General features: G+C 39.2%; 1 protein-coding gene across 1 annotated transcript; it reads right to left on the bottom strand.

Moving 5' to 3' along the window:
- Window positions 1-136: 136 nt before the first annotated feature.
- Window positions 137-26295, bottom strand: LOC121457345 (interferon-induced very large GTPase 1-like). The gene is made up of 3 exons (XM_041666024.1): window positions 26197-26295; window positions 8639-9007; window positions 137-8557 (listed from the first exon to the last, which is right to left on the bottom strand). The coding sequence occupies exons 2-3, from the start codon at window positions 9001-9003 to the stop codon at window positions 1621-1623; spliced, it is 7302 nt and encodes a 2433-aa protein (XP_041521958.1). The 5' UTR covers window positions 9004-9007; window positions 26197-26295; the 3' UTR covers window positions 137-1620.

The raw sequence follows: 26295 nt of genomic DNA, 5'->3' as shown, positions 1-26295 counted from the left end.
CCACAGGGAATGTAGGACATTTACTTGTACCCGCCCAGCAGGTCCAGTTATTCCAGGGTCTGAAGGGGCGCTATCTGAAAGAAAACATGGGCGTGAGAGAGAAAGAAGACCAAGCAAGCCAAACAGGATTCTGTTCTCAATTTGTCAAGATCTCCATTTATTGAAGCAAACTTTTTGTCTTAAATACTCCTCAGTGAGAAACTCCGGCAGGGGGAACTGGGGAAGGGGGAAGGGAGAATGGGGAAGGGATTTGGCAGCTTGGCAGCTAAGCAGGGCAGTTGCAAGGTCAGTGGCTAGAACACCTGCTGTTAGTGATAAACAACAACCTATGAAGACACTCTGTGGTGCTTTCTGGACCTTGAGTCTCTAAGATTAGCACACACTGTCTTAGTTAACTTTAAGTTTTCTGTCTCAAGGTTTTTACTTCAAGGCCCTGTGATAAAGGAGAAGCCTGAAATCCCTCCTGACATTTACTCTGCCTTGAAGACTGGGTTTATGATCTTGTCTGATCTCCTCTTTGTCTCTACATATGTCTGGACTCCAAAACAGAAGGGAACAAGTCACGGATTGGTTTGAACTTCAGAATGCTTGTTGACAACTTTTAATTTTTTTTCTGCTTTCAATTTGCAAAATTGGGGCAGGTGCAATATGGACTCTTTGGAGCTTAACAAGATGGACTTGCTTCCTGTGAGGTCTATTATTTACTATGTGGTCTTGGGCTCCTTGGGCTTCAAAGTAGTTGGGGTCCTATTCTGGTGCTGAGTCAGAGTCTCTCAGGCATCTTGCAGGGGCATCCAAATGCTGTGGTGATTGTGATGCCTTGGCAAAGATCATAGACTCAATCCAATTATAATAAAATGTTTTATTAATTAGCTGATAGCAGGACAGCACTCTCTTAGCCAGACTTGAGATTGTCGTGAGAAGTGTGGCAAGAAAAAGATTCTTGTGGTGAAAACCATTAGAAGACTTTCATTATCTGCCAAAACTGATCTATTTAGTAAGTGGTCAAGTTGACCCCAAATAATCCTTGGCTATCTGCATAAGCATGTTACCGAAGACCCCAAAACAGTTAGTTATATAACAAACAGATTGTCATGGCTCTACATTTGTATGTGTGTGTGCATGTGTGCGAATGCATTTCTCTCTCTCTCTCTCTCTCTCTCTCTCTCTCTCTGTGTCTGTGTGTGTGTGTGTGTGTGTGTGTGAGAGAGAGAGAGAGAGAGAGAGAGAGAGAGAGAGAGACTCTGAGTCTGGGATTACTGAGAATTTATAATCCAGGAGCTGGAGTTAGACAAAAATGGCTAGTGAGTTCCAAGATGGACGTCCAGCATAAAATTGGAGATTTTTAAGGCCATCACACAGCCTCCTCTTCTGTATGGTTCCCTGAGTCTCGAGAAGGATTTGATGAAGACTTCCTGTTTAGGACTGATATTCTCATATTCAATACATTATATTCAAAGCAGCAGAAATTAAGACATAAACATTCTCTTTAGTAGAAGATCTTCAGGTCTAGAAATAGTAACTGATTTTATTTTTATGTATCTTATTTATAAACTGTAATCTTGATGGTGATGCCTGAATTTCAGATCCTTTGGAAGAAATGAAATTTGTGTGGCAGTGTTATTGTTTATGTTGGCAATTATTATATTCCAAGTCATCAAGCACTTCTTCCTTTGTGATTTTGGTCCATGAATCTGGAATAGTACCTAACTTTGTAAATTTTCTTCCATACTTCTTTTCAAGCTTTGATCTGAAGCGACAGACAAACCATTTCCAATATGGCTGGGTAGATGAGTCTGGGGTGATGCTCCATGTGGCAAAATTACCTCCTGCTGCTCGATATTTCTTGTATGGGAACCTCCGGAGGTCACGTAAAATAAATGAACTGTCACTTGCTACACAAGTAGTACAGCAGTCAGTGGCAAAGTAGTCTGTTTTATGATAATGCCATCCATTGACAGCCTGAGGACGGTGGAATGGCACACTGTGATCTCCATCATGTTCGGGAATGGTGTTGGTACAAATTGCTTTACAAAAAGGACACTGCTTCCAGCAGCCACAGAGATGCTCAGAGAGAATTTTCTCAATGTCAGGAACCATTTCATCTATGGGCTTACTTGAGCAGTCCTCTTTTACTTTCTTCAGTGCAGGATCTAAAGCTGCACTCATGGATTCTTTGAGAAACTCAGTGTCCTTTATCTGCTGGTGCTCGATGCTTATGAGGTCTCTTCTTGGAAAGATCAGGTTGCTCCCTAGGTGATCACAGAACAAATCCAACCAGCGAGAAGCAGTGCTGTTATCTTTAGTTACTGCTGTGGACTCATGAATGGCAGAGAGGATGACATTCTTGATGTCACCTAAAATTATTTTTATAAAAGTCTTTATTTTTTCACCTTCTTTTGCTGACAAGTATCTTCTAATACGGTCTCTAATGTAAGCCCTGAAAAAGGATTCTGGATGATGAATGTACTGCCAATAGTTATCAAAGTTTTCTTCTTCTGCCAGAGAAATGAGAATATGTTTCTCCAGGTTAGCTCTGTTTCCATTGAATTCAGCGCAGGCAGCTCTCATGTCTCCAGCTACTTTAAGGCTCATTTTCTCCCATATAGTGGCAGAGATAGCAGGAGTGAGCTTGAGCCACAGGAAGTCTACAAACGATGTGATGGATGTGGCACCTTGGCAGGAGATTTTAAAACTGATGAAGAAGTCATCTTTTTTTCTCTCCAGATAGTTCACAGGATCATATACTCTATTGAATTCCTTGTTTATTTCCTTGAAATTCTTAGATGCTTTTTCAAATAAGCATACAGATAAATCGATGTTGTACTCTTTGGTAAATGTGTAGTCTTCCTCAGGGGGAACAGATTTCAGTTCTTTTTCTATTATCCTCAAGATTACATGAAAATCATTCTGACTGTAATCGCGCCTTTGCTTCCAAATGTTTTCAATTATTTCCTCAAATCTTAAAGAAATGTTACTAGTAGTCTTCTTAATGGATTCTTTATGACAGATTTCTAAACACTTTGGAAGTACCCCAAATCTTTTTTTCACTTGGACATGTTTGGCATAATTAATCTCAAATATCTTTCCAGAGTTCTTTTTAAGTCTTTCTACAATGTTTTTCTCCTTTTTGAAATGCTCCAGAAGGATATTTTCAGCATCCCAATCAATGTCAGGCTCTGTGACAAGAGGTGCAGTCAAAGAAACTTTGTAGATCCAACTTGTCCAAAGTTGATCGAACCTCTCACGCAACTCTTCATCACTGAATTCTTTACCCTTCACACTCAAAGCCAACTCTCGGCTCCTCTCTAACAGTTCATTTTCATATTGTGACTTTTGGTTATCTAGTCTTTCTTGACTTTGTTTAAGACTGATGAGCTCATTGCATTTCCTTCTGGTGTCTGAAGTAAGTGCATCTTTAAGCATTAGTAACTTATGTTCAAAGCTTGATTTCCATTGTACCAATGTTTCTCTATCTGTGTCTTCTTCAAAATATTTGTCAAAATCTTCCTTGATGGTTTCATATTTTGTACTGATTGGACCCTCAAGTGTGCTGGGTGTGAGTATCAGTATTTTCCCATTTTCTATTTGATTGGTCAACTGATTCTGTAAATCCAGCACATGACTCCTCAGCTCCCAGGTCCAGTGGTTATACATGGTTTCCAGTTTGCTCATGGCCATGACCTCTTGGGTGTTCCTGAAACTGAAAATGAAGTTCTCACTGACCAGGGCTTTCCACAAATCCTGAACTCGGAATTTTACATCTGAGATCTTCATGATCTTTCCCCTGGATTCCTGCTGCGCAGTCCTAAGAATCCCAGTTTTCAACTCCTGGACATTGTGGCTATAGTGAGGATTGGGAGGGGCCATTGGGGGATTGCCATCCCAGAGGTGAGCAAAGTAGTAGACATGACTATTGACATCAAATCTAATTACATCGCTGAAGCGGGTTATGTTTGAGCACTCTTCCTGTTCAGCAGCTAATGCGGTCATCTCATCCAGTCTCTGCTCCAGTCTCCTTCGTCCTTCCATAGTTTGGTCTTTAGCTGTAATGTCTCCCACATTCTGATGGACAAAGAAGCAACTGGGGGAGATTTTCACTTGTTTCATTCTCAGAAAGGCCTGGGCCACTATTTGTAGGATATCCTGCATCTCTGATGGATTCTCCCCAAAAATATTGATCAGAGTCAAGTTTCCAAGGCCAATGACAAATGTTGCCAACTCATTGTCCCGATGGTGGGATTTGCTGTTGAGTTCTGGAGCCCGAAGTCCTTCTGTGTCTACAATAAGCACAAAATCAAAGCCAAGCTCCTCTGTGAATGTGTCTTCCACCTTCAGGAGCTGCATGTAGGCCCCCTTGGTGCACCTGCCTGCACTGGCTGTGAACTGCAGCCCAAACAGTGCATTCAGTAGGGTGGATTTCCCTGAGCTCTGCAGACCGAGGATAGAGAGAACAAACAGTCTTTTGTCTCCAACTTTCTCCGAGATCTTGTCAAAAACAGCCATCACCCACTTTAGAGGCACATATGAAGCATCCCCATCCATCAACTCAATAGGAACACCAGCTACCATCAAATCTGCAGCAAGCTGGGGGAGGCAGAGAAAAAGGCTGTCTCTAGAGGAGGAAGTTTCTTCCAGAGCTTCATAGATCTGTCCAACTTCTCGGAGAAGGTGCTCAATTCCTAAAGTGCAGTTAAGAATCTCGGTAGAGATGGCTTCTATCTGCTTCTGCCAGAGTGTCAGGGAGCTGCTTCTGTCTGCCGTTTGCTTTTCTGCCTGTAGCAATGACCACAAAGATTGTTGCTTTTCATGCAAATTCTCCAAGTGTCCTGAAGTTAGCTTTTCCAAAACCATATTTATCCAGTGTAAGAAATATAGTTTGGGGTAAATTTCTAAATCTTCTTGGAGAATTTGTAGGACAGAGCACATTAAGGGATTGAGAGGAAAGGCCTTATTAAATTGCTGACATCGTATTTTCTGTTTTTCTACCTCTATTTTACTCTTGTGTTGTTCAATGCTCTGATTCCCTTTCTCTCTCAGATGATAGAGTTCCTTGTCCTTCTTACACCAAAGGTGCCAAAGTTGTCCCTGCAGCGGTAGCAAGTTTTCTTTTATCTCGGGTAACTTTGATAGTTTCAGGAGGTCCATTATAGTCTGTGCCTTTTCTTTGGCTTCCTTAATTTCTCTTTGATCTTCATCAATCAGAAATCCTTGTTTTCTAGCTATCTTTGAACAGTCCTCTAAGCTCAGTGGATGGCCAGAGAGTTCTAGTAAAAGTTTGATGGCGTTTGTGAGTTCCTCTGTTAACTCTGCCTCATTTCTATTCCTGATGCCAATTCTCATTCTTTTACCAGAATTATTGGCTATAGTCTTTTCTTTGTCATCAATCAAGCAGATTAGAGGGCTTGATGACTGACAGAGGTGTCTGACAAGTTTTTGGTTTTCTTTATTGTCATCAGAAGCTGACATGAGGATCACAATGAGAGAAGAGACATCCTGCAGGAAACTGAGTTGTTGCCTATGGTCCTTGGCATCTCCATGAAGATTGGTGAAGGTCACACACTTGCCAAATATGTCCTCACTTTTGTCCCCAGGACAGAACCAGCAGACCTCCACCACTCCCTGCATCAGGAGAGAGTCTTTGCTGCTTCCTCTGCAGTGCCTGTGAAAAAACACATCATGTTTACGTTTACTGAGGAGAGAGTTCATGATCTGAGATTTGGAAGCAGAGAAGCCTTTTCCAACTCTAATGAAGGACACTATGGGGGCAGAGACGCAGCACATCTGCTGATTCTTGTGACTGTAGCTCTTGCCCTGTGGTGATTTACTTGACTCTTGCCAACTTCTCCTGATTTGTCTGAGAGACCAGAGAGAGAATTCCATCTGAGAAGTGTTGGGATTTGGCACTACAAGGGGGAGTGCAAATTGACAAATGGAAAGTTTGGACAAAATGTATTGTCTGGCCAGATCATCTGCACAGTGAAAAATGGCCATCTGGATGTCCATTGGGTGAATGTGGGGCCGGAACTCAGTGGTTGAAGAATTAGTAAGTTTATATCTGTCATCAAAGAACTCTTCATATGGATCAAAAGACTCATTTTCTGAGTTGCCAGGACCTACAGAGTTTTGGGTGTCTGCATTTCCATTATTTTTGAAGACTAGATGTCTGAACCCACAATCTAGCATCAGTAGCTTTTGTAGGAAATAGAAGGGAAGTTCCTGTTCAGATCTTGGCTGTGTATTGTACACAGAAGTCTTATAGATCAGATGGAAGTCAGCTCTGCTCATCCTTTTTGGGTAGTGATGTTCTAGACCTAGACGCTGGAGTAAATCTAGCAACGGTCCCTTTTCTATGTTTTCCTTTTGGTTGTTTTCATTATCTTGTTGATTATAAGTCTCTTTCTTTTCAAGGTCAAGACTTTGCAGCTGTTTTTTCATTTCTTCCACTTTCAAAGCAGAGATGGTGACTTCATAATTCCCATCAATGAATAATCTCAAATTGTTCTCTAGATTTTCCCAATCATGATCTGTTTCAAATTTTGTGAGGACTTGTCCGAATTTTGTAGACAATTTTAAATGCTCCATGTGCTGTCTTATTAATGCCAAGCATTGTGTTTTTTTTTCTGGAGAAATCTCTGAGACATTCACTGTGGTGGTCAGAGCTTTGAGCACTAGGAATGCCTGTGCCCTGTCTGTGCAGATAGTTTTAAGCTCCTGATATCTGTGTTGGACAGTTTGTATTTCATCCAGTAGGAAGTTTATCTCAGTGCACCCCAGGAGAGGCTGGAAAACATTGCTTTCCAGCTGATAGCCTGCAGCAGCTGCAATGGAGAGTAGTAGCAGCTGCATGTCTGGCTGCTCTGCTTCTCTGAGATAATTCAAGAAGGAGCTAAGAGCTGTGGTGACCTCACAGGTAGCCTTTCTTTGAGCCTCTTCCACTGTTTCTAGGGACTCAGATTTGTCATTTGCTTCCACGAGAGCTTTTTGGATTTCTTTCAGAGTTTTAAGGAATTCAGACAGTTCAGTGATTTTGACTTGCTTTTCCTCTGACTCTGTCTGGTCGATCCACTGAATCATTGACTTCACCTGAGGAAAGTACTTTACTTTGTTGACATGAGGTTCTAGAAGACTGTGTAACTGAGGTTGAATAAACAGAATTTTTTGAATGGATGGGTTTTTGCAAAAGTTGACAGTGTTTATGAGAAAAATCTGCAGATCTAAATCTTTGAGACACCTATTAATCCATATGTCATAACCTTTTGTTTTGTGGGTCAGTGTTTGCATAAAACTCATCAGTTTCTTAAGTTTCTCTTCAGGGTTAGAGACCTTCCAGGATTTCACATCATCCAGGATATGCCCTGCTCCCTCCTCAGGGATCAACATATGTTCTCCAGCCTGGATGCGGGCATCAAGGCCACTCAGAGCAGAGTAGTTTTCTGCCAGGCAGTTAGCTACCAGAAAGGGGTCCTTAAAATTGCTTCTGTGATTTGATAGGATGATGTCCCAAATGGGTACCAGCTGATGTTCTCGGTCAATGACACACCAGGTTTTGTTGCTGGCGAGAAGGCCAGTTGTCCACTGAACAATTCCATTTGCTTCTGGTGGTCCACCTATCTGGGCCACAGATAATTGGACTTTGATTTGGAGCTGTTGATTCGTTGAATTTTGGCAGGATCTTACTGAATGTGAGTCTGATTTTGTTATTCCTGCCATAAATTTGACTCTAAAGCCATTGTAGCCTGCCCTTATGTAACTATCCAAGGCCTCTTCTGTGTGCTGCTTCACACAATCCAGCTGGTCACTTCTGAAACCCTCTGAAAAGGCCTTCCACCAGTAGATTCCCCCAAGATGCAGAGGGCCTTGATTAGCATGAGAACCAAATCTGTTGAAGAAGTTTTCAGTCCTGTTCCTCAGTAAGAGGAATCTGTCTGGTCCATCAGTGTGTTCCAGTTGTTCCTCAATAATCTTCAGTTCCTTGAGAGCAGCAGTGGAGAGCTGGAGCTCATCAATTCGAAAGTGGAAGGAGACCAGCGGGACAAAGCTGAACTTGGCTGAGCAGAAATAAGACTGCTCTGAATATGACTGGTGTGTGTCCTTAGATTCTGAATGTTTGCTTTGATCTCTACCACATTCTTGACTAAATCCCCAGGATCCACCTGTGGCTGATGTCATTGCTCCAAATCCCAGCTTCTCCACATTTTTGGTAAACAGGGTTTCTTCTTGATAAGATGTGAATACTTTTGCTTCCATTCTTTTTGCTTTCTCAGATCCAAAGAGGACAAATTCCTTGGGGACCCTGAGTAGTTCTTCTCTCCTTGCTACCAGGTTCTTTTTATGGCACGTCTTGTATATTCCTTGCAGGGCCAGCCCTCCAGAAGCCCATCTAACTAGTTCTCTATCTGGCAGATTTCCCCTGTAGGTCAGTTTCTGCTCCATGTCTCCTGGTTGTCTCTCCATTGTTTCAGTGATATCTTTGAGGGGTACTTCAGGTCCTGGCCAGCACTCTTCAGGGATCTCCATTGCTTGTCTCAGCTCTGCTTCTTTCCTCTCTTTTCCTCCTCCTCCTCCTCCTCCTCCTCCTCCTCCTCCTCCTCCTCCTCCTCCTCCTCCTTCTTCTTCTTCTTCTTCTTCTTCTTCTTCTTCTTCTCTATGTCTCCCTTCTGACTGCAAGGCCATCAGTTCCTGCAGTGCCTGTTCTGCCTGCTGCTGTCTGCTCTCTATCATCTCCCCTGAAGTCTCCTGGAACTCTGCAACACTATTTGGCTGTGAGAGGTCAAACAGCTTCTCCAGAGCCTTTTCTTCCCATGTCTGCTGTGTTTGGAACTTCAGCTTCTGGAGATCTTTTTCTTCTAATTGTTGTAAGTTCTGGGCACAGGTCACACCCATGTCTTCCTTAAGTTTAGGAAGCCAGTAGTCAACAGACAACCCCACTTCTGTCAGCATCTCCTGGAGATCTTGCCTTCTGGGCTGAGGCTCAGCAGGGATGCACTTTTCTGTTGCCATGGCTCTATGAAGAAAAGATACTTAATTAGTCTCTGTCCAAATGTAAGAAATCTTCTCCACATGATCCAATGTGTGAATTTTCTAAGGAGGCATATCTCCAAGGTTTTCATGCCTTCATATAATTGCATAATATATATTTCTTTAGCATCTTTGTCATATTTTTTGTTTGTTGAACATAATTTGTATTTATAGTTGTTGTTATGAATTTCAGTGTAATAGGCTGACGTTTTGGCATTTTCTCCTAAATATTCAACATCAAAACCAGTTTTAAAACATAGATGATAATTCACTTTTTATTTTATAAATAAGAGTGGCTACATCTGCCAATTATCTTTTCTGTATTTGTATCTATGAAATCTGTGCTGACTGCTTCCATTCATATGTCCCTAAAATACATCTCAAGTTACAAAATATCCATTTAGTTTTTTATCTTTATAAATTCATTAACTAATTGACGGAAAATAATCATAGAGAGCCAGGGAGAGTCTGGAAAATGAAAGAGAGATGCACAGGAAGTTCTAGAGAGAAACTTGGAGTGTGCAGTACTTTTTGGTTTGTAGTGACAGAAGAGACCCCTCTTTCTGAGATGCCAACAGAGGTCAGGTCAGCTAGTCACTCCTCAACCTTTCTGAGCTAGCATGTTTTCACTCCAGCCTCTGAGTCCTGAGTCTGTATTGGTAAATAAAGATAGAGATTTAGTTAAAAACTACATTTGGTGGCAGCGACAGGAGCTGGATCCAGTGAGACATCAAAGTCCCTCTAGGCCACTGCCAGAAAAGCAGGCCAGTAACTGCAGAGCCTTAGTTACTGGCTGAAATTGCAGTAGGTTCAGGTGCAGCCACAGAGCTGTCAGTAAATCAACATTTTAGCACTCCAATGTGTGGCATGTCTACGCAAAAGGAAGTTTATGTCAGCTGGTGCCTCCACTGCCACTCTTGGAGACTCAGAAAAGCATGCTTGCTCAGAAATCTGTAGTGGCATTTCATTTGTATTTTAATGAAAAAGGGTTGCCTGATGATCAGAGAGTAAAACAGCCCCAAAGGTCAGTCTTACAGATCAGGCAGTGGTAACACAAACCTTTAATCTCAGTAGTCATACTAGTTGCTGTAGAAACTAGGCAGTGCATGCCTTAATCCCAGTGGTGAATGCCTTTAATCCCAGTGCTACAGAGGAATATAAAATGGGAGGAGACAGCTCTCAGACTCAGTCTCATTCTGAGATTCCTGGAGGCCTAGTTGCCATTACGGAATGAGGTCGAGGTAAGAGCCCATGGCTGGCTGCTTTGCCTTACTGGTCTTCAGGTTGAATCCCAATATTAGTCACTGAGCTTTCATTAATCATGCATCAGAAATCATAGAAGCGACCTGAGTTTGCTGATGGTCAGCTGAGGACAAACTAAGAAATCAGCAGATTTGGTGAGATACCTGGGAAGTCCTTTAGAAACGAGTTAAATAATATTAAAAGTAAAAATCTTTCCTATGTTAAGGATGGGAAATATCAGAATGCAGGAGTTAGGACCCTGTATAGTGCAACTATGGATGGCTTGAAAATGGAAACAGCAAGTGAGGGGACAAATGACTTAGCTGGGATTGACATAATGCCAATTATAATTATTTTCAGTCTGGTAACTCATATTTCATTCTTAATATCCATAGTAGTTTCTTGTGCCAAATAAAGAGTGGTCTGATAATTGTGCCAAATATGAAACACTGACTGCTAAGATACAAGCTTTAGAAAGACTTGTCAATGAAAATAAGAAAAGTTTGACTGATAAGACATAAGCCTTAAGAAGACCTAGTAATGAATATAAGGAAATTACTCAGACACAGACAGAGGAATTTAGACAAGAACCTACCAAGCCACTGCATGATGAAACTGAAATAGTTCTAATAACCCAAGCTTATTAGAAAACCAACCTTAATTTCTTTTTTTTAAATATTTATTTGTTTATTTATTATGTATACAATATTCTGTCTGTATGCCTGAAGGCCAGTTGAGGGCACCAGACGTCTTTACAGATGGTTGTGAGCCACCATGTGGTTGCTGGGAATTGAACTCAGGACCTTTGGAAGAGCAGGCAATGCTCTTAACCACTGAGCCATCTCTCCAGCCCCCTCCAACCTTAATTTCTATACAAGTTACTGTACAAGATATGACCAGCAGATGATAGGTACCCCTAAGGGTTAAACAGAATCGTCTAGAAATATTAGATTTGATAATATTTAAGAAGGTGGTAATTTTATATGTATTTACCCTATGTGAAGGACACATTAAATTTATGGGCAACTCAGAGTAGAATTATCCCTCAAGACTGGAAAGACTAAGACACAGAAAGCTGAAAGCTGGAAGCTGACTCTCAGCTAAAGTGGTGAATACAGTAGAAAGAGGAAGCTAGGGCCACAGAACAACAAAATAGGGCTAGAACTATTAACATTTCCCAACACTGGTTACAAGGTGAGGACTAATATGATGAATTGTAAAGGCAGATTGATTTTAATGATCACACCTTGGTACTTTGTCATATAGCAGTTTTAAATGCTTGGGACAAAGTTGAAGAATCAGGAAACAGTTCTAAGTAATTTACGAAAATTTTACAAACCCAAAAAAGCCTTTATTGATTTTTTTTGCAGTGATTGACTTCAGTTGTTAGTAGAAAAATATCAGATTTAGGGATCAGACAAATAGTAACTGAGTCTTTGGCTTTTGAAAATGCTAATTCAGAATGCAAAAGGGTGATTAAATCTTTAAAGGCTTAAATGCTATAAATTGCTATAAATGACCAAATGATCTGGAGAGGAGGTCCCCGAAAAGCATCAGCAACTATCAGAGACACAGCCTGCCAGCTCCTGGAGGAAGAGTGCCCATCTAAGCCACAGGCCCCGCCTGCACTCCTTGCAGGAAGAGATGGGTAGGCGCCAATGCAAGAGTACATTCAACAATCTAAAAAGCAATATAACAACACTTGAACCTAATGGTTCTACAAAAGGAAGACCTGAACATCCTAACCCAGAAGAAAGAAAAGAAAGCATCTTAAATATAGATTTCTGAAGATGATAGAAACATGTAAAGAGGAAATGAGATATTCTCTTAAAAAACTGGAGAAAAAGACAAACAAAAATTTGAAAGAAGTCAGTAACTATCTTAAAGAAAGCCAAGAAAACCAAGAAAAAGCAAACAGGTGAAGCAAGCAGTTAAATTTTTCAAGACTTGAAAAATTGAAATAGAATCAATAAAGAAAATACAAATAGAGGGAATTCTAGAAATGGTAAATTTGGATAATTGAACAGGAACTGCAGATGCAAGCATAACCAACATATTATAAGAGATGGAAGAAAGAATCTCATGAGTTGAATATATGATAGATTAAATAAATTCATTGGTCAAGAAAATCTTAAATCCATTAAATCCTTAACACAAAACATCCAAGAAATCTGGGAGACAATGAAAAGATCAAACCTAAGAATAATAGGGATAGAAAAAGGAGAAGAACTTCAGCTCAAAGGCCCAGAAAATATATTCAATAAAATCAGAGAAGAAAACTTTCCCAACCTAAAGAAGGATATGCCTATGAAGGTATAAGAAGCTACAGAACACCAAATAGACTGGACCCCCCAAAAAGTCCCCTCACCATACAATAATGAAAACACTAAACATACAGAATAAAGAAAGAATATTAAGAGTTGTAAAGGAAAAGGCCAAGTAACATATAAAGGCAAAACTGTCAGAATTACACCTGACTTCTCAATAGAAACCCTGAAAGCCAGAAGGTCCTGGGCAGATGTGCTGCAGACACTAAGAGACCATGGATGCAATTCCAGACTACTATACCCAGCAAAGTTTTCAATCACTATCGATGGAGAAAAAAAGATATTTCATGATAAAACCAGATTTTAAACAACACCTATCCACAAACCCAGCCATACAGGAAGTACTAGAAGGAAAGCTTCAACACAAGGAAGCTATCTGCATCCATAAAAACACAGGCAACAGATAACCTCACAACAGAAAATGCCAAAGAAGGGAAACCCACAAATATTACCACTAAAAATAACATGAATTAATAATCACTGGCCATTGATATTTCTTAATATCAGTAGACTCAGTTCACCTATAAAAAGACACAGGCTAACAGAATGGATAACAAAGCAGGATCCATCCTTCTGCTTCATACAAAAAATATACCTCAACCTCGAAGACAGACATAACCTAAGAGTAAAGGGTTGAGAAAAGATTTTCAAATCAAATTTACCTAAGAAACAAGCAGGTGTAACTATCCAATATCTAACAAAATAGACTTCGAACTAAAATCAATCAGAAGAGATGGATTTTATCCATCAAGATAAAATCTCAATCCTAAACATCTATGTCCCAAGTACAAGTTCACTTAGATATGTAAAAGAAATATTGGAAAAATGCAATGAAATTTATGCCCTGGCAATGCTGAAGCTTGCGTGGGCAACCTGTATATGGAGGTTCTGTTGAATTTGTCCATATTGAGTTTCATGGTCTAAGCCAATGAGGATGACTGACCAGGTCTCTTCCTCAAGAGGGTGCCAGATCTCATTACAGATGGTTGTGAACCACCATGTGGTTGCTGGGAAAAGACACATTACTAAAGCTTAAATCTCACATCAAACCTTACACACTAATAGTAGGAGACTTCAACACCCTGCTTTCCTTAAGGGACAGGTCAACCAGAGAAAAACTTAACACAGAAATAAAAGAACTAATGGATGTCAGGGCTCAAATGAACTTAACATACATCTATAGAACATATCACCAGAACACAAAAGAACATACCTTTTTCTTAGTACCTCATGGAACCTTCTCTAAAACTGACCACATACTCAGAAACAAGGCAAAGCCCAATAGATAAAAAAAAAATTGGAATAACTCTCTGTATCTTAAACTCTCTGTATGGCTTAAAGTTAGACTTCAACAGCAACACTAATTGCCAAAAGCCTACAAACTCATGGAAATTGAACACTGTTCAACTAAATCACCCCTGGGTCAAGGAAGAAATAAAGAAATCAAAGACTTCCTAGAATTCAATAAAAATGACCACACAACATACCCACACCTATGGGACAGTACGAAAGCAGTGCTAAGAGGAAATTTCATAGCACTAAGTGCTATGAATAAGGAAAATGGAGAAAACTCACATTAGTGACTTAATAGCACATCTTAAAGCTCTAGAACAAGAAAAGTAGACTCACCCCGGAGGAGTAGTTGACAGGAAATAATCAAATTGAAGGCTGAAATCAATAAAATAGAAACAAAGGAAACAATACAAAGTTCAATGAAACAAAGAGATGATTCTTTGAAAAGATCAACAGGGAGAACATCCAAATTAACAAGATCAGAAATGAAAAGGAGGACATAAAAACAGAAACTGAGGAAATCCAGATAGTCATTAGGTCATACTCTGAAAACCTGTGTTCCACAAAATTGGAAAATGTAAAAGAAATGGAAAATTTTCTGAATAGGTACCATATACCAAAATTAAGTCAAGACCAGGTGAACAATTTAAATAGACCTCTAATCCCTAAGGAAATAGAAGCAGTCATCAAAAACCTCCCAACGAAGATGCCCGCATGAGGGAAAGTAAGCTACTTGCTCCTAAACCTGTCTGAGCTGGCAGGTTTCCACCTCAACCTCTGACTCTTTAGTCTTTCTTGGTAAAGAGAACAATAAAGATTTAGTTATAAACTACATTTGGTGGCAGCATCAGGAGGCAGATCCAGTGAGACATCAAAGTCCTGCCAGGCCGCTGCTAGAGAAGCAGGCCCATAACCGCGAGCCTCAGTTACTGGCTGAAAGTGCACTAGATTCAGGAGCAGCTGCAGCTCTGGTGGAAAACAACATAGGATGTTATCTTAGAATCTTTTCTACTGATGTGATAATAGGCCATGACCAAGGGAACTTATAAAAATGTATCTAGTTTGGGGTTTTTGATACCCGAGGGTCAGAGTCTAAGACCATGATGGCAGGCAGCATGGCAGAGGTAAGGCAGGCTTGGCTCTGGAGCAGCAACTGAGAGCTCACATCTTAAGACACAAGCATAGTATGGAGAAGGGTGGGGTAGATGCAATGGCTGGAGTATTTTGAACCCTCAAAACCCACCCTTAGTGACACACCTCCTCTAACAAAACCACAGTTCCTAATCCTTCCCAAGCCATCCCCCCAAGTAGGGACCACACAATCAAATACATTAGCCAATGGTGGCTGCTGTCATTAAAACCACTGCATCCCATTCCCAGGCCCCCTGAACCCATAGCTGTATTATAATGTAAAATGCATTCAGTTTAACTTTAAATGTACTCACTGTCTTTCATTCTTAACACTGTTTTTAAACTAAAAAACTCTGAGACTAAAGAGAAATTTTGAACTGTAATTCCCTGTAAAACCAAGAAGCAAATTATATGCTTCCAACATATAATGGCACAGGATATACATTACCATTCCAAAATGAAGGAATGGGCATAAAATGAGAAAATACAGAAGCAAGGCAAGACCTAAATGTAGCATCAACCTCCCAGCCTTCAGCTCCATTTCTGCATTCCCTCTTCAGATGTGTAAAATAAGTAGGATGACTTCTGGACTGCAGTTGGTGTGCTCCATCTGAGTAAGCATAACCTACCTAATGTCCGCTTTTCTGTGTGTGTGTCTGTTCTTTCTTCATCCCCTGGTCAGCCTAGTCAGGTCAGCCCCTGAAGCCCTGCCGAGCACAGGATTTTTCTCCTTCAGTAGCATGTTTAGCACCTCCTGGCACTGTGAAAGCTAGTCAGTAAGGTTGACACTCCCAAGCAAGTACCAGCTTGATCTGTCTGTGTTCTAGGACCCAAGTATTCAGTGTCCTTAGCAGTAGGAGTTTGCCATCAGGTTCTAGAGCCCTGACCAAGATCATTGACCATAGCATGTAATGTTTGAGGCCTATAGGACCCCACTAGCCAACATCCCCCAAAAAGACAATGCAACTCTTTCACTGTGTTTTTTATTTTTGTGAGCTTGTGATGTCTAGTAGAACAAATTGCCCATTTATAGAGTAACTCCATCTTAACTTTATAAAGAATGAGTACATACATAATTTAGAAAAGATCTACAGTAGTAAATTTTGTACTGAATTTTGAAGAGTTTTCAGTGTTAGTTGTCCCTCCATACATTTTCTCCTTTAGCCTGCCCTCTCATCTTCCACCATACTTAACTCGCACACACATACACTCCATTGCTCTCCTTTACCCATCAAAACCACGTGTTGTATCTCCCTCCCCTTAAAATGCCCCCATGGCCTCACAGTCAAAGATGGGAATAACTTTCATAAAAGTTATTTCCATTCAATTATACCATGAAGTTTACCCATATTTTGAAAGGTTTCATGTTAGAGATTCAAAGGGGACTGTGCTTTTCACATAATATGTATTTAGAAGAGGTAGTAATGCCATAGGCAGAAAAGCAGACAGCAGCATGGCAAGAACTCGAAAGAAATACGAGGCCTACAAGACAAAGTGAGAGCCCTTTTCACACATTTTAGAGGAGGAGTTAGGTTCTGTGTCGTGTGGTTGATTGGCAGTCCATAGTACAAGCTTGCTGTCAAGGTAACTCTGATTCCTGGTTGCAGGGAAGGAAGCAAGTCTGTCAGCCTGAGACCCGTATGCAAAATCTAATGTGAGGACAAGAAGAACAATATTTTAGGAAAACACATTAATGGAAGAGCTTTGTAAAACTGTGTAGCCATATCTAAAATATTCACTTTCTATACCATATCCCTTTCCACCTCTTATTTTCTTGTCCTCACAGTTCTCTCACCACACAGTTTTTATTTTGTAGTTTTTTTATACTAAAATCCTAATTTTAAAGTAAGTGCTATTAGTTTGTCCTCATTAAGTATGCTGTGGGCTCTATGTTTGCCAGATACGGCCTTTAACATGCTCAAGCATGTTCGAACCTTTTCACCTTCTACTGTCCACGAGCCTTGGTAGTCTCTCTTGCCATTCATCCATTCTTTTGGCTTTTAACTATTTTTTAAAATGAATTATTGACCTTTTAATTTCTAATATTTTAATTTTTTGCTCTTCCTAGCTCCCCACTAAAACCCTTTCATATCATGTATTGATATCCTGTAATTCTTTGAATTATCTGTGTCTGTTTTCTTATAATTCAGCCAGTACTCATGTCCTCTTTGATTTCATTACATATTCTTATAATTGTTCTCTTGAACTCTTTGTTTAGGTTTTTATACAATCAACTCTCATTGCTATATGTTACTGTGGAATTGGTCACTTTTTTCATGTCTATAGACTTGGTAATTTTTTTTGGTTATTTTTAATTTCCCTGTTTCTTGTGATTCTGCAATTGGACTTGCATCTCCAGAATTAGTTCCTTGCCTTTTAAAATTATCTCTCTGTTTTTAGTTGAAACATTTACAGTGTTCAAGCATGACTAGGCTAGAATGGAGAATAAAGAAATAAGAGCATTATACTTTGCGTATTTAATGAATAAATGTGCATAAGTATGGTTCTTTAAAAAAACACGAAAATGTTACCATCCTAGTCCAAGACAGTTATTCTAGTAGGAGAGATGAGAGAAGGGAAATATCCAGAGGAAGGAGGCAGTGAGACATGGGAGCAAAGACACAACAGAAAGAAAAGTCACACAGAGAAACACTATCTCAATTGTTGTCAGTCTGAGTTTTACTTTTTAGGCTGAATAATGGTCATGTACACCCTCCTAATCTAAATTAAGTTCTATTTGTGGGTGAAGTTATGAGAATGTGTGTGTGTGTGTGTGTTTTTGTGATATTAACACTTTTGTGGAATTGAAATCAGACTATCTCAACATATGTGCGTAGTAGTTCATAAGTTAAAATTTTCAGTTTGCTTTACTAGATAACAGGATAAAAAAACATTTTTTTACCCATAACTTTACTAAAGTTAAAATCACCTTGAATGAAAAAAGCAATAAGACGGCACTGCACATTGTACTAAGATATTGAGATATTAGTTATAAAGTATAGGGATAGAAAAAAAATGAGCAGCCAGTACATTGTGTTCTGATTCCCTGCCACGGCTCTTCATCTTCAGTCATGGTTCCAACCCTGTAAACACGCACCATTCTCTGCCTGAGGCTCAACCTTCTGGAACAGAATCTGGATACTCTCCTTCACTTTTGCATTTGAAAGTTTCCATTCTGTCCTTGCTACAGAAACCAGTATTTTCTGTCCTCATCCACGTTGTCGGATAGGTGCCCTCTAACTATCCCTCATTTCTTCCTACCGGTTCTAACTTCCTGGATGTTATGTGCTATCAGGCCAACCTACGTTCCATTTTAAATTAATTTTTTAAAGATGGAGATCAATGTCAAAATTATTTGTACTGCGTGTAGATTTAGATGTGTTTCCATTACCATATGTTGAAAAGAATCTATATTTTCTCAGTAATATTGTCTCTGCTCTTTTGAAAAAGATTAGCTTCATCAAAATTGAAGTTTTAGTCATAAAATTTTTGTATGTATTTTGTTATATTTACATTATAAGCGTATACAAATAGTAATGTGACTTTAATTTCATATCCCACATATTCTTGGCTGATACAAGAGAAAAGAAAATTTTCCTTTTATAACCTGAAACAGTTTTCCTATTAGTTCAAGAACATTTTCTTTCTTCATTCTTCAGGATATTCTACAGAAATAATCTTGACATCTGAGAATAAAGGCAGTCTTTATTTATAACTTCTCTATATATGTAACTTCTGTTTCCTTTTTAAATTTGTTTTTCTTTCAAGGAAGCTGTTGAATAGGAGAGATGAGAAGGGAAATCTTGGCTTTGCTCCTGATCATGGCACAAGAGCATTAATTTTCTCAATATTATATGTCGTATTTAAACATTTATATCTATTTTTTAACCAGATTGAGGAATTTTCCCTCGTTTCCAAGCTTACTGAGACATTTTACTCATGACTGCATATTGGAATTGGTCCAACGCTTTCCTGTATTTGTTGATGATAGCAGATTTAGTTTCCTGTTGTAACATAGTGTGCTAATCCATTTTCAATGGTAAGCTATTTTGTCATACATGCGATAGATTCCAGCTGACTGTGTTACATAATTCCTTTCATAAGTTGTTGGATTTAATTTTCAATATTTTGTTTATGAGAGATTTGTTTCTTATATAAAATTCCATTCATGTAATGTCGTCATCAGTTTCTGGTAAGTAGGCTAATTCTGGCATCAGAGAATTAATTAAGAAATTCTCTTTCACTATTTTCTCGAAGAGACTGTTTTAAAAACTGGTATAGCTTTCTATATATTTGACATAATTCACCTGTGAAAACTGGCTCAGGTATTTTCAATTTTGTAAGATTATTTATTGTTTATGTCTACAAAATGATATATATAGGTCTATTTTAAATTATATAATTTCATGTTTATTTTTCCTCTGTGTAGTAGATTTGATCAAAGCCGCCCACCCCGCATATCTCCAGATGGAACTCTTATCCAATCTTGTCTAATCCTTCATGTATAACATTGGTCTTTTTTGTCTTGACTAACACAATTGAGCAAAGTTCTTTGCTCTTATTAATAAGATTGACCTTTCCCATTTCTTCCAATCCCCTTTCCTCATTTCCATCTGGTATATCACACAGCTATCTACACTATACTTATCCCTATATATAATCATGACAAATAAAGTTTTCCACATATTCTATATAGTTCTTCTCTTAATCAGAGCCCTCACCAGAATTTTTCTTATGCTCTCTTTGGGGTAATATAGGTTACTTCAAGTGTGTTCTTCAATGTTCTTCCAACTTTTTTCTAATATCTACTTGCAACGATGTTTAACATTATTCAATATTATGAAACATTCAACTGTCATAACAGTTCAATTCTCTGTATCATTTTCTGTATTGGTTTATTTCATGTTGTTATAACAAACTACCTGGGACTGAAAACCTACCACTAACTACTAAAATTATTAATACTCAAATATCTGAATATTGGTAAGTCCAAGATCAGCACACAAGTACTTAGAGAGAAGATTCTTTCTGCATCATCATATACAGAAGGCAAAAAGGCAAATAGGCAAGAGGGAGTTGAAATGATTTTTCTATACTGATGTTAGTGCTACCTGTTGATATATGGATTGATGAGCGTGCTGGCTAGTTAATTGTTAACTTCACACAGCCTAGAATTGTAAGAGAAAGATATTCATGAGAAACTTTCTAAATCATGCTGGCCTGTAGGCATGTCTGTTTGTTAACTTGAATAGAAACACATCGCCCCCTGTGGGTGGTACCACAAGTTGGGCTTGCCCTGAACCATATAAGATTGAAGAAAGCTGTCAAACAAGCATTTTGGCAGTGTAGATACATTTGTTTCCCTCTGCTCTCAATGTGGTATGACTAGTTCTCATAAATTTTTGCCTCTTTGAATTCCCTGCACTGATAGAGTTGTTAGCTAAAATAAACTCCTATTCTCTATTTTTGTAAGTGTATTTCATCACAGTGAAAGAAATGAAACAAGAATATCTATAGAGTAGAAATGCTCAAAGGGAAGAACATAATGAAAAAGCATGAAGGAATGTTGGGGAAAATAAACTATATCCTATAAAGCATAGAGTTTCTAGACATGGGATCACCAATCGCATAATTGAGTTTCAGGGGAGAAGTCTCAGGCTGCAGTGACCAGGAGAAGGACACCCAGGTTGATAGTTTCAGGGGAGAAGTCTCAGGCTGCAGTGACCAGGAGAAGGACACCCAGGTTGATAGTTTCTGTATAGACTATCAGCATTTGCACTCAGACCAGAGGAAGGCTTTGCCTATGCCCTCTGAGTCTCAGAAGCAGAAAACTGACATTTTTGTGGGTCTGAGGTATTGGAGTCCTTGACATAGTAATGCCTTGTCCACAATGCACATGCCCTTAGGATTTCATCTGCTCTTTACAACTCAGTCAGTGATTCCTTTTTTCTCAGAAAATAATCATTAGTCTTACTCACCTGAGAACCTTATAATCTGTGTTAATGGCCTGCTTGACAAGGCATAATTTATAATGCAATAGTGATATTAATTTAACTGTAATTAATCACTTTCTGTTCAGGTTTAATGTCTTGTCAAAATAATACTCAAACCTGGTATGATTATTAGAATCTATGGTTAGACAGGTCATAGGACCCAGAGAACTCACTCCTATTGTTCTGCTAAGTGGACATAGTATCAGACTGACTCTTGATGACTTACTATTAGACCTACAGATTAGGTCTTCTCTCAGGCTTCATCAGAGAGTATTCTTTTTATACCTGAAAGCATTAACAAAGAGACTCAGAAGTTGTCAGGCTCAGAGAACAAGAGACTGTGATATTCTCAGTCTTAACTGGGACATCTGTATCATACCCACACCTTCTAGGGCTTAGGGATTCTTGCAGGGGATGAGGCAGAAAGATTGTAAGAGCCAGAGGTTGTGGATGACTACAAGAAAATAATGTTTTCTGAATATAACAGGGAAGGTGCATATGTGAAATTAGAACAGTTGTGACAGCGTGCATATGATTTGCACAACCCAACCATAACAAAATCCCATTGTGGAGAGCACTGGTCGGCATAAAGTTTGAGTATTCACTATGGAGGTATTGGTATTTTATAGATTCAGAAGAGTAAGAGTTAATTTTCTTTAAAGGTGTGGCCCTTGATAAGTTGACCATGTTGCAGTGAATGGACACACACCCAAGAGTATATGGCTAATACAGATTAGACTTGCTGAGTTTGAGAAAAGAAAAAAAAAAACACAAAGTTGAGTCAATAGGGAAGGGAGGTGGGTCTGGGAAGAGTTGGTGGAAGTAGATAAATATGATCAAAACACATTGTATGAAATTCTAAATATATCTGATAATTATTTGTAAATACAAAATAAGACAGAATATTAAATGGAATATTGACTTAGATGAAAAGCATAAAACTCCAGTCTCTTAAAAAGCAAAATAGTATAATTTCTAGACTTTTCTGGAATAATTATAACAATTTAGAAAACAAACCAAATTTATTAAAGAATTGATTGGCTAGTATTATAATTTGGTCTAAACCCCTACCCCAAAGTAATATGCTAAGGGGATTAATGGCATTTGGTGTTCTTACTGGGAGATAAGGTAAGCCTTAGGAAGTGGGGCCTAGTTGGAAGACACAGGTCATTCATAAGCAACCCTCTGATGGTGAATTCTGTTTTTCTGTCTCTTTATCTGTCTGTGTATTTTGCTTAATAATGCAGTGATTATCTTTGCTCTGTCATCCATTTGCACTGTGGTGATGTACCTTATCACAGTCTTAGCAACAGAACCAGCTGACCATGGACTGAATTCCCAGATACTATAAACAGCATCAACTTTCTTTCCTTTAAGTTGGTTTACTCGGATATTTAGTCATAGTGAGAGAAAGCTGACTAGCACCTTTCAACTTCATGAAACGCGAAAATCTCTGCTCTGTGAAAGAGAAAATGAACAGAACAGGAAGCTGATCCATAGACTCAGAAAGAATATGCAATACCTAATCAAATATCTTTAAAACCAATAGCATGAAAATCGACACAGTTAAAGACTGGGTCAAAGACTCTGTCAGGGTCTTTACCAAGAAAATTTACAGATTGCCTATAGGGTTAGAAATTTTTTAAAATATGCTGTGTCATTCTGGAAAAGCAAGCGAAATCAATTATGAAATATTACTGTTATTAAATTGAACAACATGTGTGTTCCTGACAGCACTCAATGCATGTGAGAAACTAGAGCAAGTCATGTGAATTCAAATAGGCTAACAGCCTTTATGAAGAATGGATTTTTGCAAAACTTAACTTTCATTATAGAATGAAGCAATCATATCCCTTGGTATTTTCAGAAAGAAGTTGAAAACTTATGTTCACAGAAACATCTGCCTACAGATTCATTGAAGATTTATTCGTATTTGCTAACTAACTATTATATGCTTGTATTTGAAATGTCCGTAATGGAATCATGTGTCTGAATGCATGTGCCCCAGTTGGTGGCGCTGGTGGATGTGGAAACAGCTCTTAGCTCTTATTAAGAAAACACTGACTTCACTTTTTGCCCACTAGGTAACTGAAGCAGGAAGAAAGCCTGACATCTCAAGCCTTCATTTATGTCTGTAATTGGCCTGAAGGTACAGAGGTAAGTTATTGTCTTTAACATTTCCTCTTGAGGGATGTTGAATCCCAGAAGAGGAAAATCTAGAGGGATAAACTAATTTTTTTCCATTGCATAATTTTAGTTATTTTAGTTTCTTTGTCAAAAATCAAGTGTTCATAGGTGTCTGTGTCTTCAATTCGATTCCATTGGTCAACCTGTCTGTTTTTATGCCAATACCAAGCTGTTTTCATTACCCTAGCTCTATAGTAGAGCTTGATGTCAGGGGTGGTGATGTCTCCAGAAGTTCCTTTATTGTACAGGATTGTTTTGGTTATCCTGGGCTTTTTGTTTTTCCATATGAAGTTGAGTGTTGTTCTTTCAAGGTCTGTGAAGAATTGTGTTGGGATTTTGAGGGGAATTAAATTGAATCTATAGATTGCTTTTGGTAGGATTTCCATGGAACGGGAGGAAAGGAGGGAGTGGAAACCGGAATTGGTATGTAAAATGAAAAAAGATAGTTTTTCTAAAGAATAAAATTAAAAAAGATTCCAGTTCAGTTCATTGCCTCATAAAACATTAGTGGAATGATTTACTCTTGTTGATCTGTTAAAAGCCAAATATTAATTCTGACAACTTTTGCTAATTTTCTTTCCCTCCATAACTAACTCTTCCTTTCCTTCTCCTAGGTCAGTTTCCTGGCCACAGGGAGAACAGTCTCTAAGCACCCACCTGCCCCGTATTGGCCTCTTCCTCATCATGTCTGTCCTCCCACATGAGCAAGATCCTACTCTGGTCAGCAATATGGTTCAGTGAGTTCTTGCACATGACCTCACAATGTGAACTGAATCCCTGGGACCCACAACATGTCAAAAGAGGAAAGATAGTGCCCAGAAGGTGGTGCAGCCATATCTGATGTGAAGGACAGAAGTCATAAAGCCAGCACAGCTGCTTGACAAATATCCAGCAAAGCAGAGTCACATGATCACTGTTGTGACCACCTTTAACTTTTAGTTTTGATCTTCTCATGTTGCATGCTTGGGGGGCTATCAATATTTGCACAACTTGGAGATACTGGATTGATGGAAAATTTCTTATGAATCATATTTATGCCTTCCCCCAGGAGTACTTCTTCTAAAGTTCCTCAGGATAGTCCTGAGCACACTATTCCTCCCATGTTTAAGGGAGTTATCCTTATCTTCTTGACAGTCTTCCTTGTGCCCTGGAGGTCATGAGGCACACAAAGATGCCAAAGATCTCTCATTTATGAAGCTCTGAGATATTCTTGAAACATTTGCCTTTGTATTTGCTCAGGAACAAGAAAATCAGAACAAAGTAAACTTAAAAAGGGCAACAAGACATAGTGGACCAGGAGTTGGCAGCAGATCAGATCGCAAGTCTCTTTCTGCTCTACACTCAGGTGATTATGTTACATATACAGCAGATCAGATCGCAAGTCTCTTTCTGCTATACACTCAGGTGATTATGGTACATATACAGCAACAAAGTTAGATTGGCTGGAGTTACCTCTGCCCTACACAGAGGTTTATATTGGTGGGCAAAAAATGGTGTGGGAAAATGACAAAAGAATGAGATATCAGGATGTCCCTTTTTAGAAAAGTTAGCTTGTGCAGAGCCACTATGATGTCATATGGCTAAGGAACAAAAGAATGCTAGGATTAGACATATGAATAGTTTCTATAAAGATATAAAGTATAAATATAGTATTATGCCAGAAATTGAATTACAACTGCAGAAGCTTTGGCCTGAAGATGTTTTTTGGGCCTTTTACCAACTGGCAATCTGAACACTAAGAGTAATAATAATGTGGGCCACTGGCAGTGAAACCAGGACTTAGTCCTACTGCTTGTACTGGCTTTCTGGAACCTATTCTTTCGAGGGATACCTTGCTCAGCCTAAATGTAGTGGGGAGGGTCTTGGTCCTGCCTCAAAGCAATGTGCCAGACTTTATTGACTCTGCATGGGAAGCCTTGCCCTCTCTGATGAGTGGATTGGGAGTGGGATAGGGGGAAAGGTGGAAGGTGCGGGAGGAATGGAGGGAGTGGAAACTGGGATTGGCATCTAAAATGAGAAAAGATAGTTTAAAAAGTTAATAATATATTACTTGGGATATGGCAATGCCCAGGCTGGCTTGGAGTATTTCTTTCTGCCTAGAGTCCTTGAAGCTACAAGAGCTGCCTAGAAATTGGGTTATAGGCTTGGTGAGAAAAGAATTACTGTAAAAGATAACTCTGTCCTGTCATGGTTTATCAAAGATGACTAAAAGAAATGCAAAAGGAAGCTAAACATGTGTCAGGGGACAGAAATGATATGATCTATGTTTTGGAACAACATAAATCTATCCCTTTTTACTGAGTTCTGTGTAAATAAAGAAGCACTAAGACTGCCAGTCACTCAGGTTACAAGATTTTCCTGACAACCATGCCTGGCTCACTTCTTCCCTCACCTACTCCTTGCCTCCTCTCTGGAACCTGTCAGCTGCCAGGTCTATCCCTCAGCAAGAAAGATCAGAACGTAGTGTTTTTCCTTCCATCACAAGTTATTTTTTTCACCTTTCAGTGACCCATCTTGTTTGCACAGCATGCTAAGGTCTAAAGAGCAGCACACGTGTCACCTCCTTTCACTTCATATTGCCTTGTCACTTGTAAAAAAGCAATGTGTTTGTCTGAAGAGAAAATGCAGCTACTGGCTCCAGGAAGTAAAGGTCTCTGCTCTAACTAAACCTTGCAAGGAAACAATAACTTTTATGCTTGAAGAGGAAAACTGCTCAGTGAGAAGTTTTCCTACTCTCTTGGGTGACATAAAGTCTTTCACATCACTAACTCTTGTAGATGGAAGTTGGAGACAACAAAGTTTGTTTTTCACAGGGTTGACGTTGTCCCTCTTTTTAGTAGAGCAATTCACAATAAACTTTAGATTCAGTGCCAAATTACGGTTGTCATAATCACCATGTCTCCAACAGCCCCCTTAATGTTTCCATCAATTTCTATCTTGTGTTATCTATTCTGATTTGAACTTATCTGTCCACCCTGCTTCCCACCTATTCCTCTACTTACTTGTCTGCTGGACACCAGGTGGCTGCTCCAGACAGAAGTGCAGGGAGAGGTGTGATCCTTCCTGCAGGAGGCAAGGCTGCAGACTGTCAGCAACAGTGC

Source organism: Microtus oregoni, unplaced genomic scaffold, assembly GCF_018167655.1.
Source record: "Microtus oregoni isolate MIOR12 unplaced genomic scaffold, Mior012 000016F_ref0000370, whole genome shotgun sequence".
NCBI classification, from domain to species: domain Eukaryota; kingdom Metazoa; phylum Chordata; class Mammalia; order Rodentia; family Cricetidae; genus Microtus; species Microtus oregoni.
The sequence above is the reverse complement of the archived record's forward strand: the minus strand, read 5'-3'. Positions and strand labels throughout refer to the sequence as shown.

Coding starts and splice junctions, on each gene's coding strand:
- LOC121457345 (XM_041666024.1), bottom strand. CDS start 9,003: ATGGCAACAGAAAAGTGCATCCCTGCTGAGCCTCAGCCCAGAAGGCAA. Junction 8,558..8,638: donor GGGAGACATAGAGAAGAAGA/AGAAGAAGAAGA, acceptor AGGAGGAGGAGG/AGGAAAAGAGAGGAAAGAAG.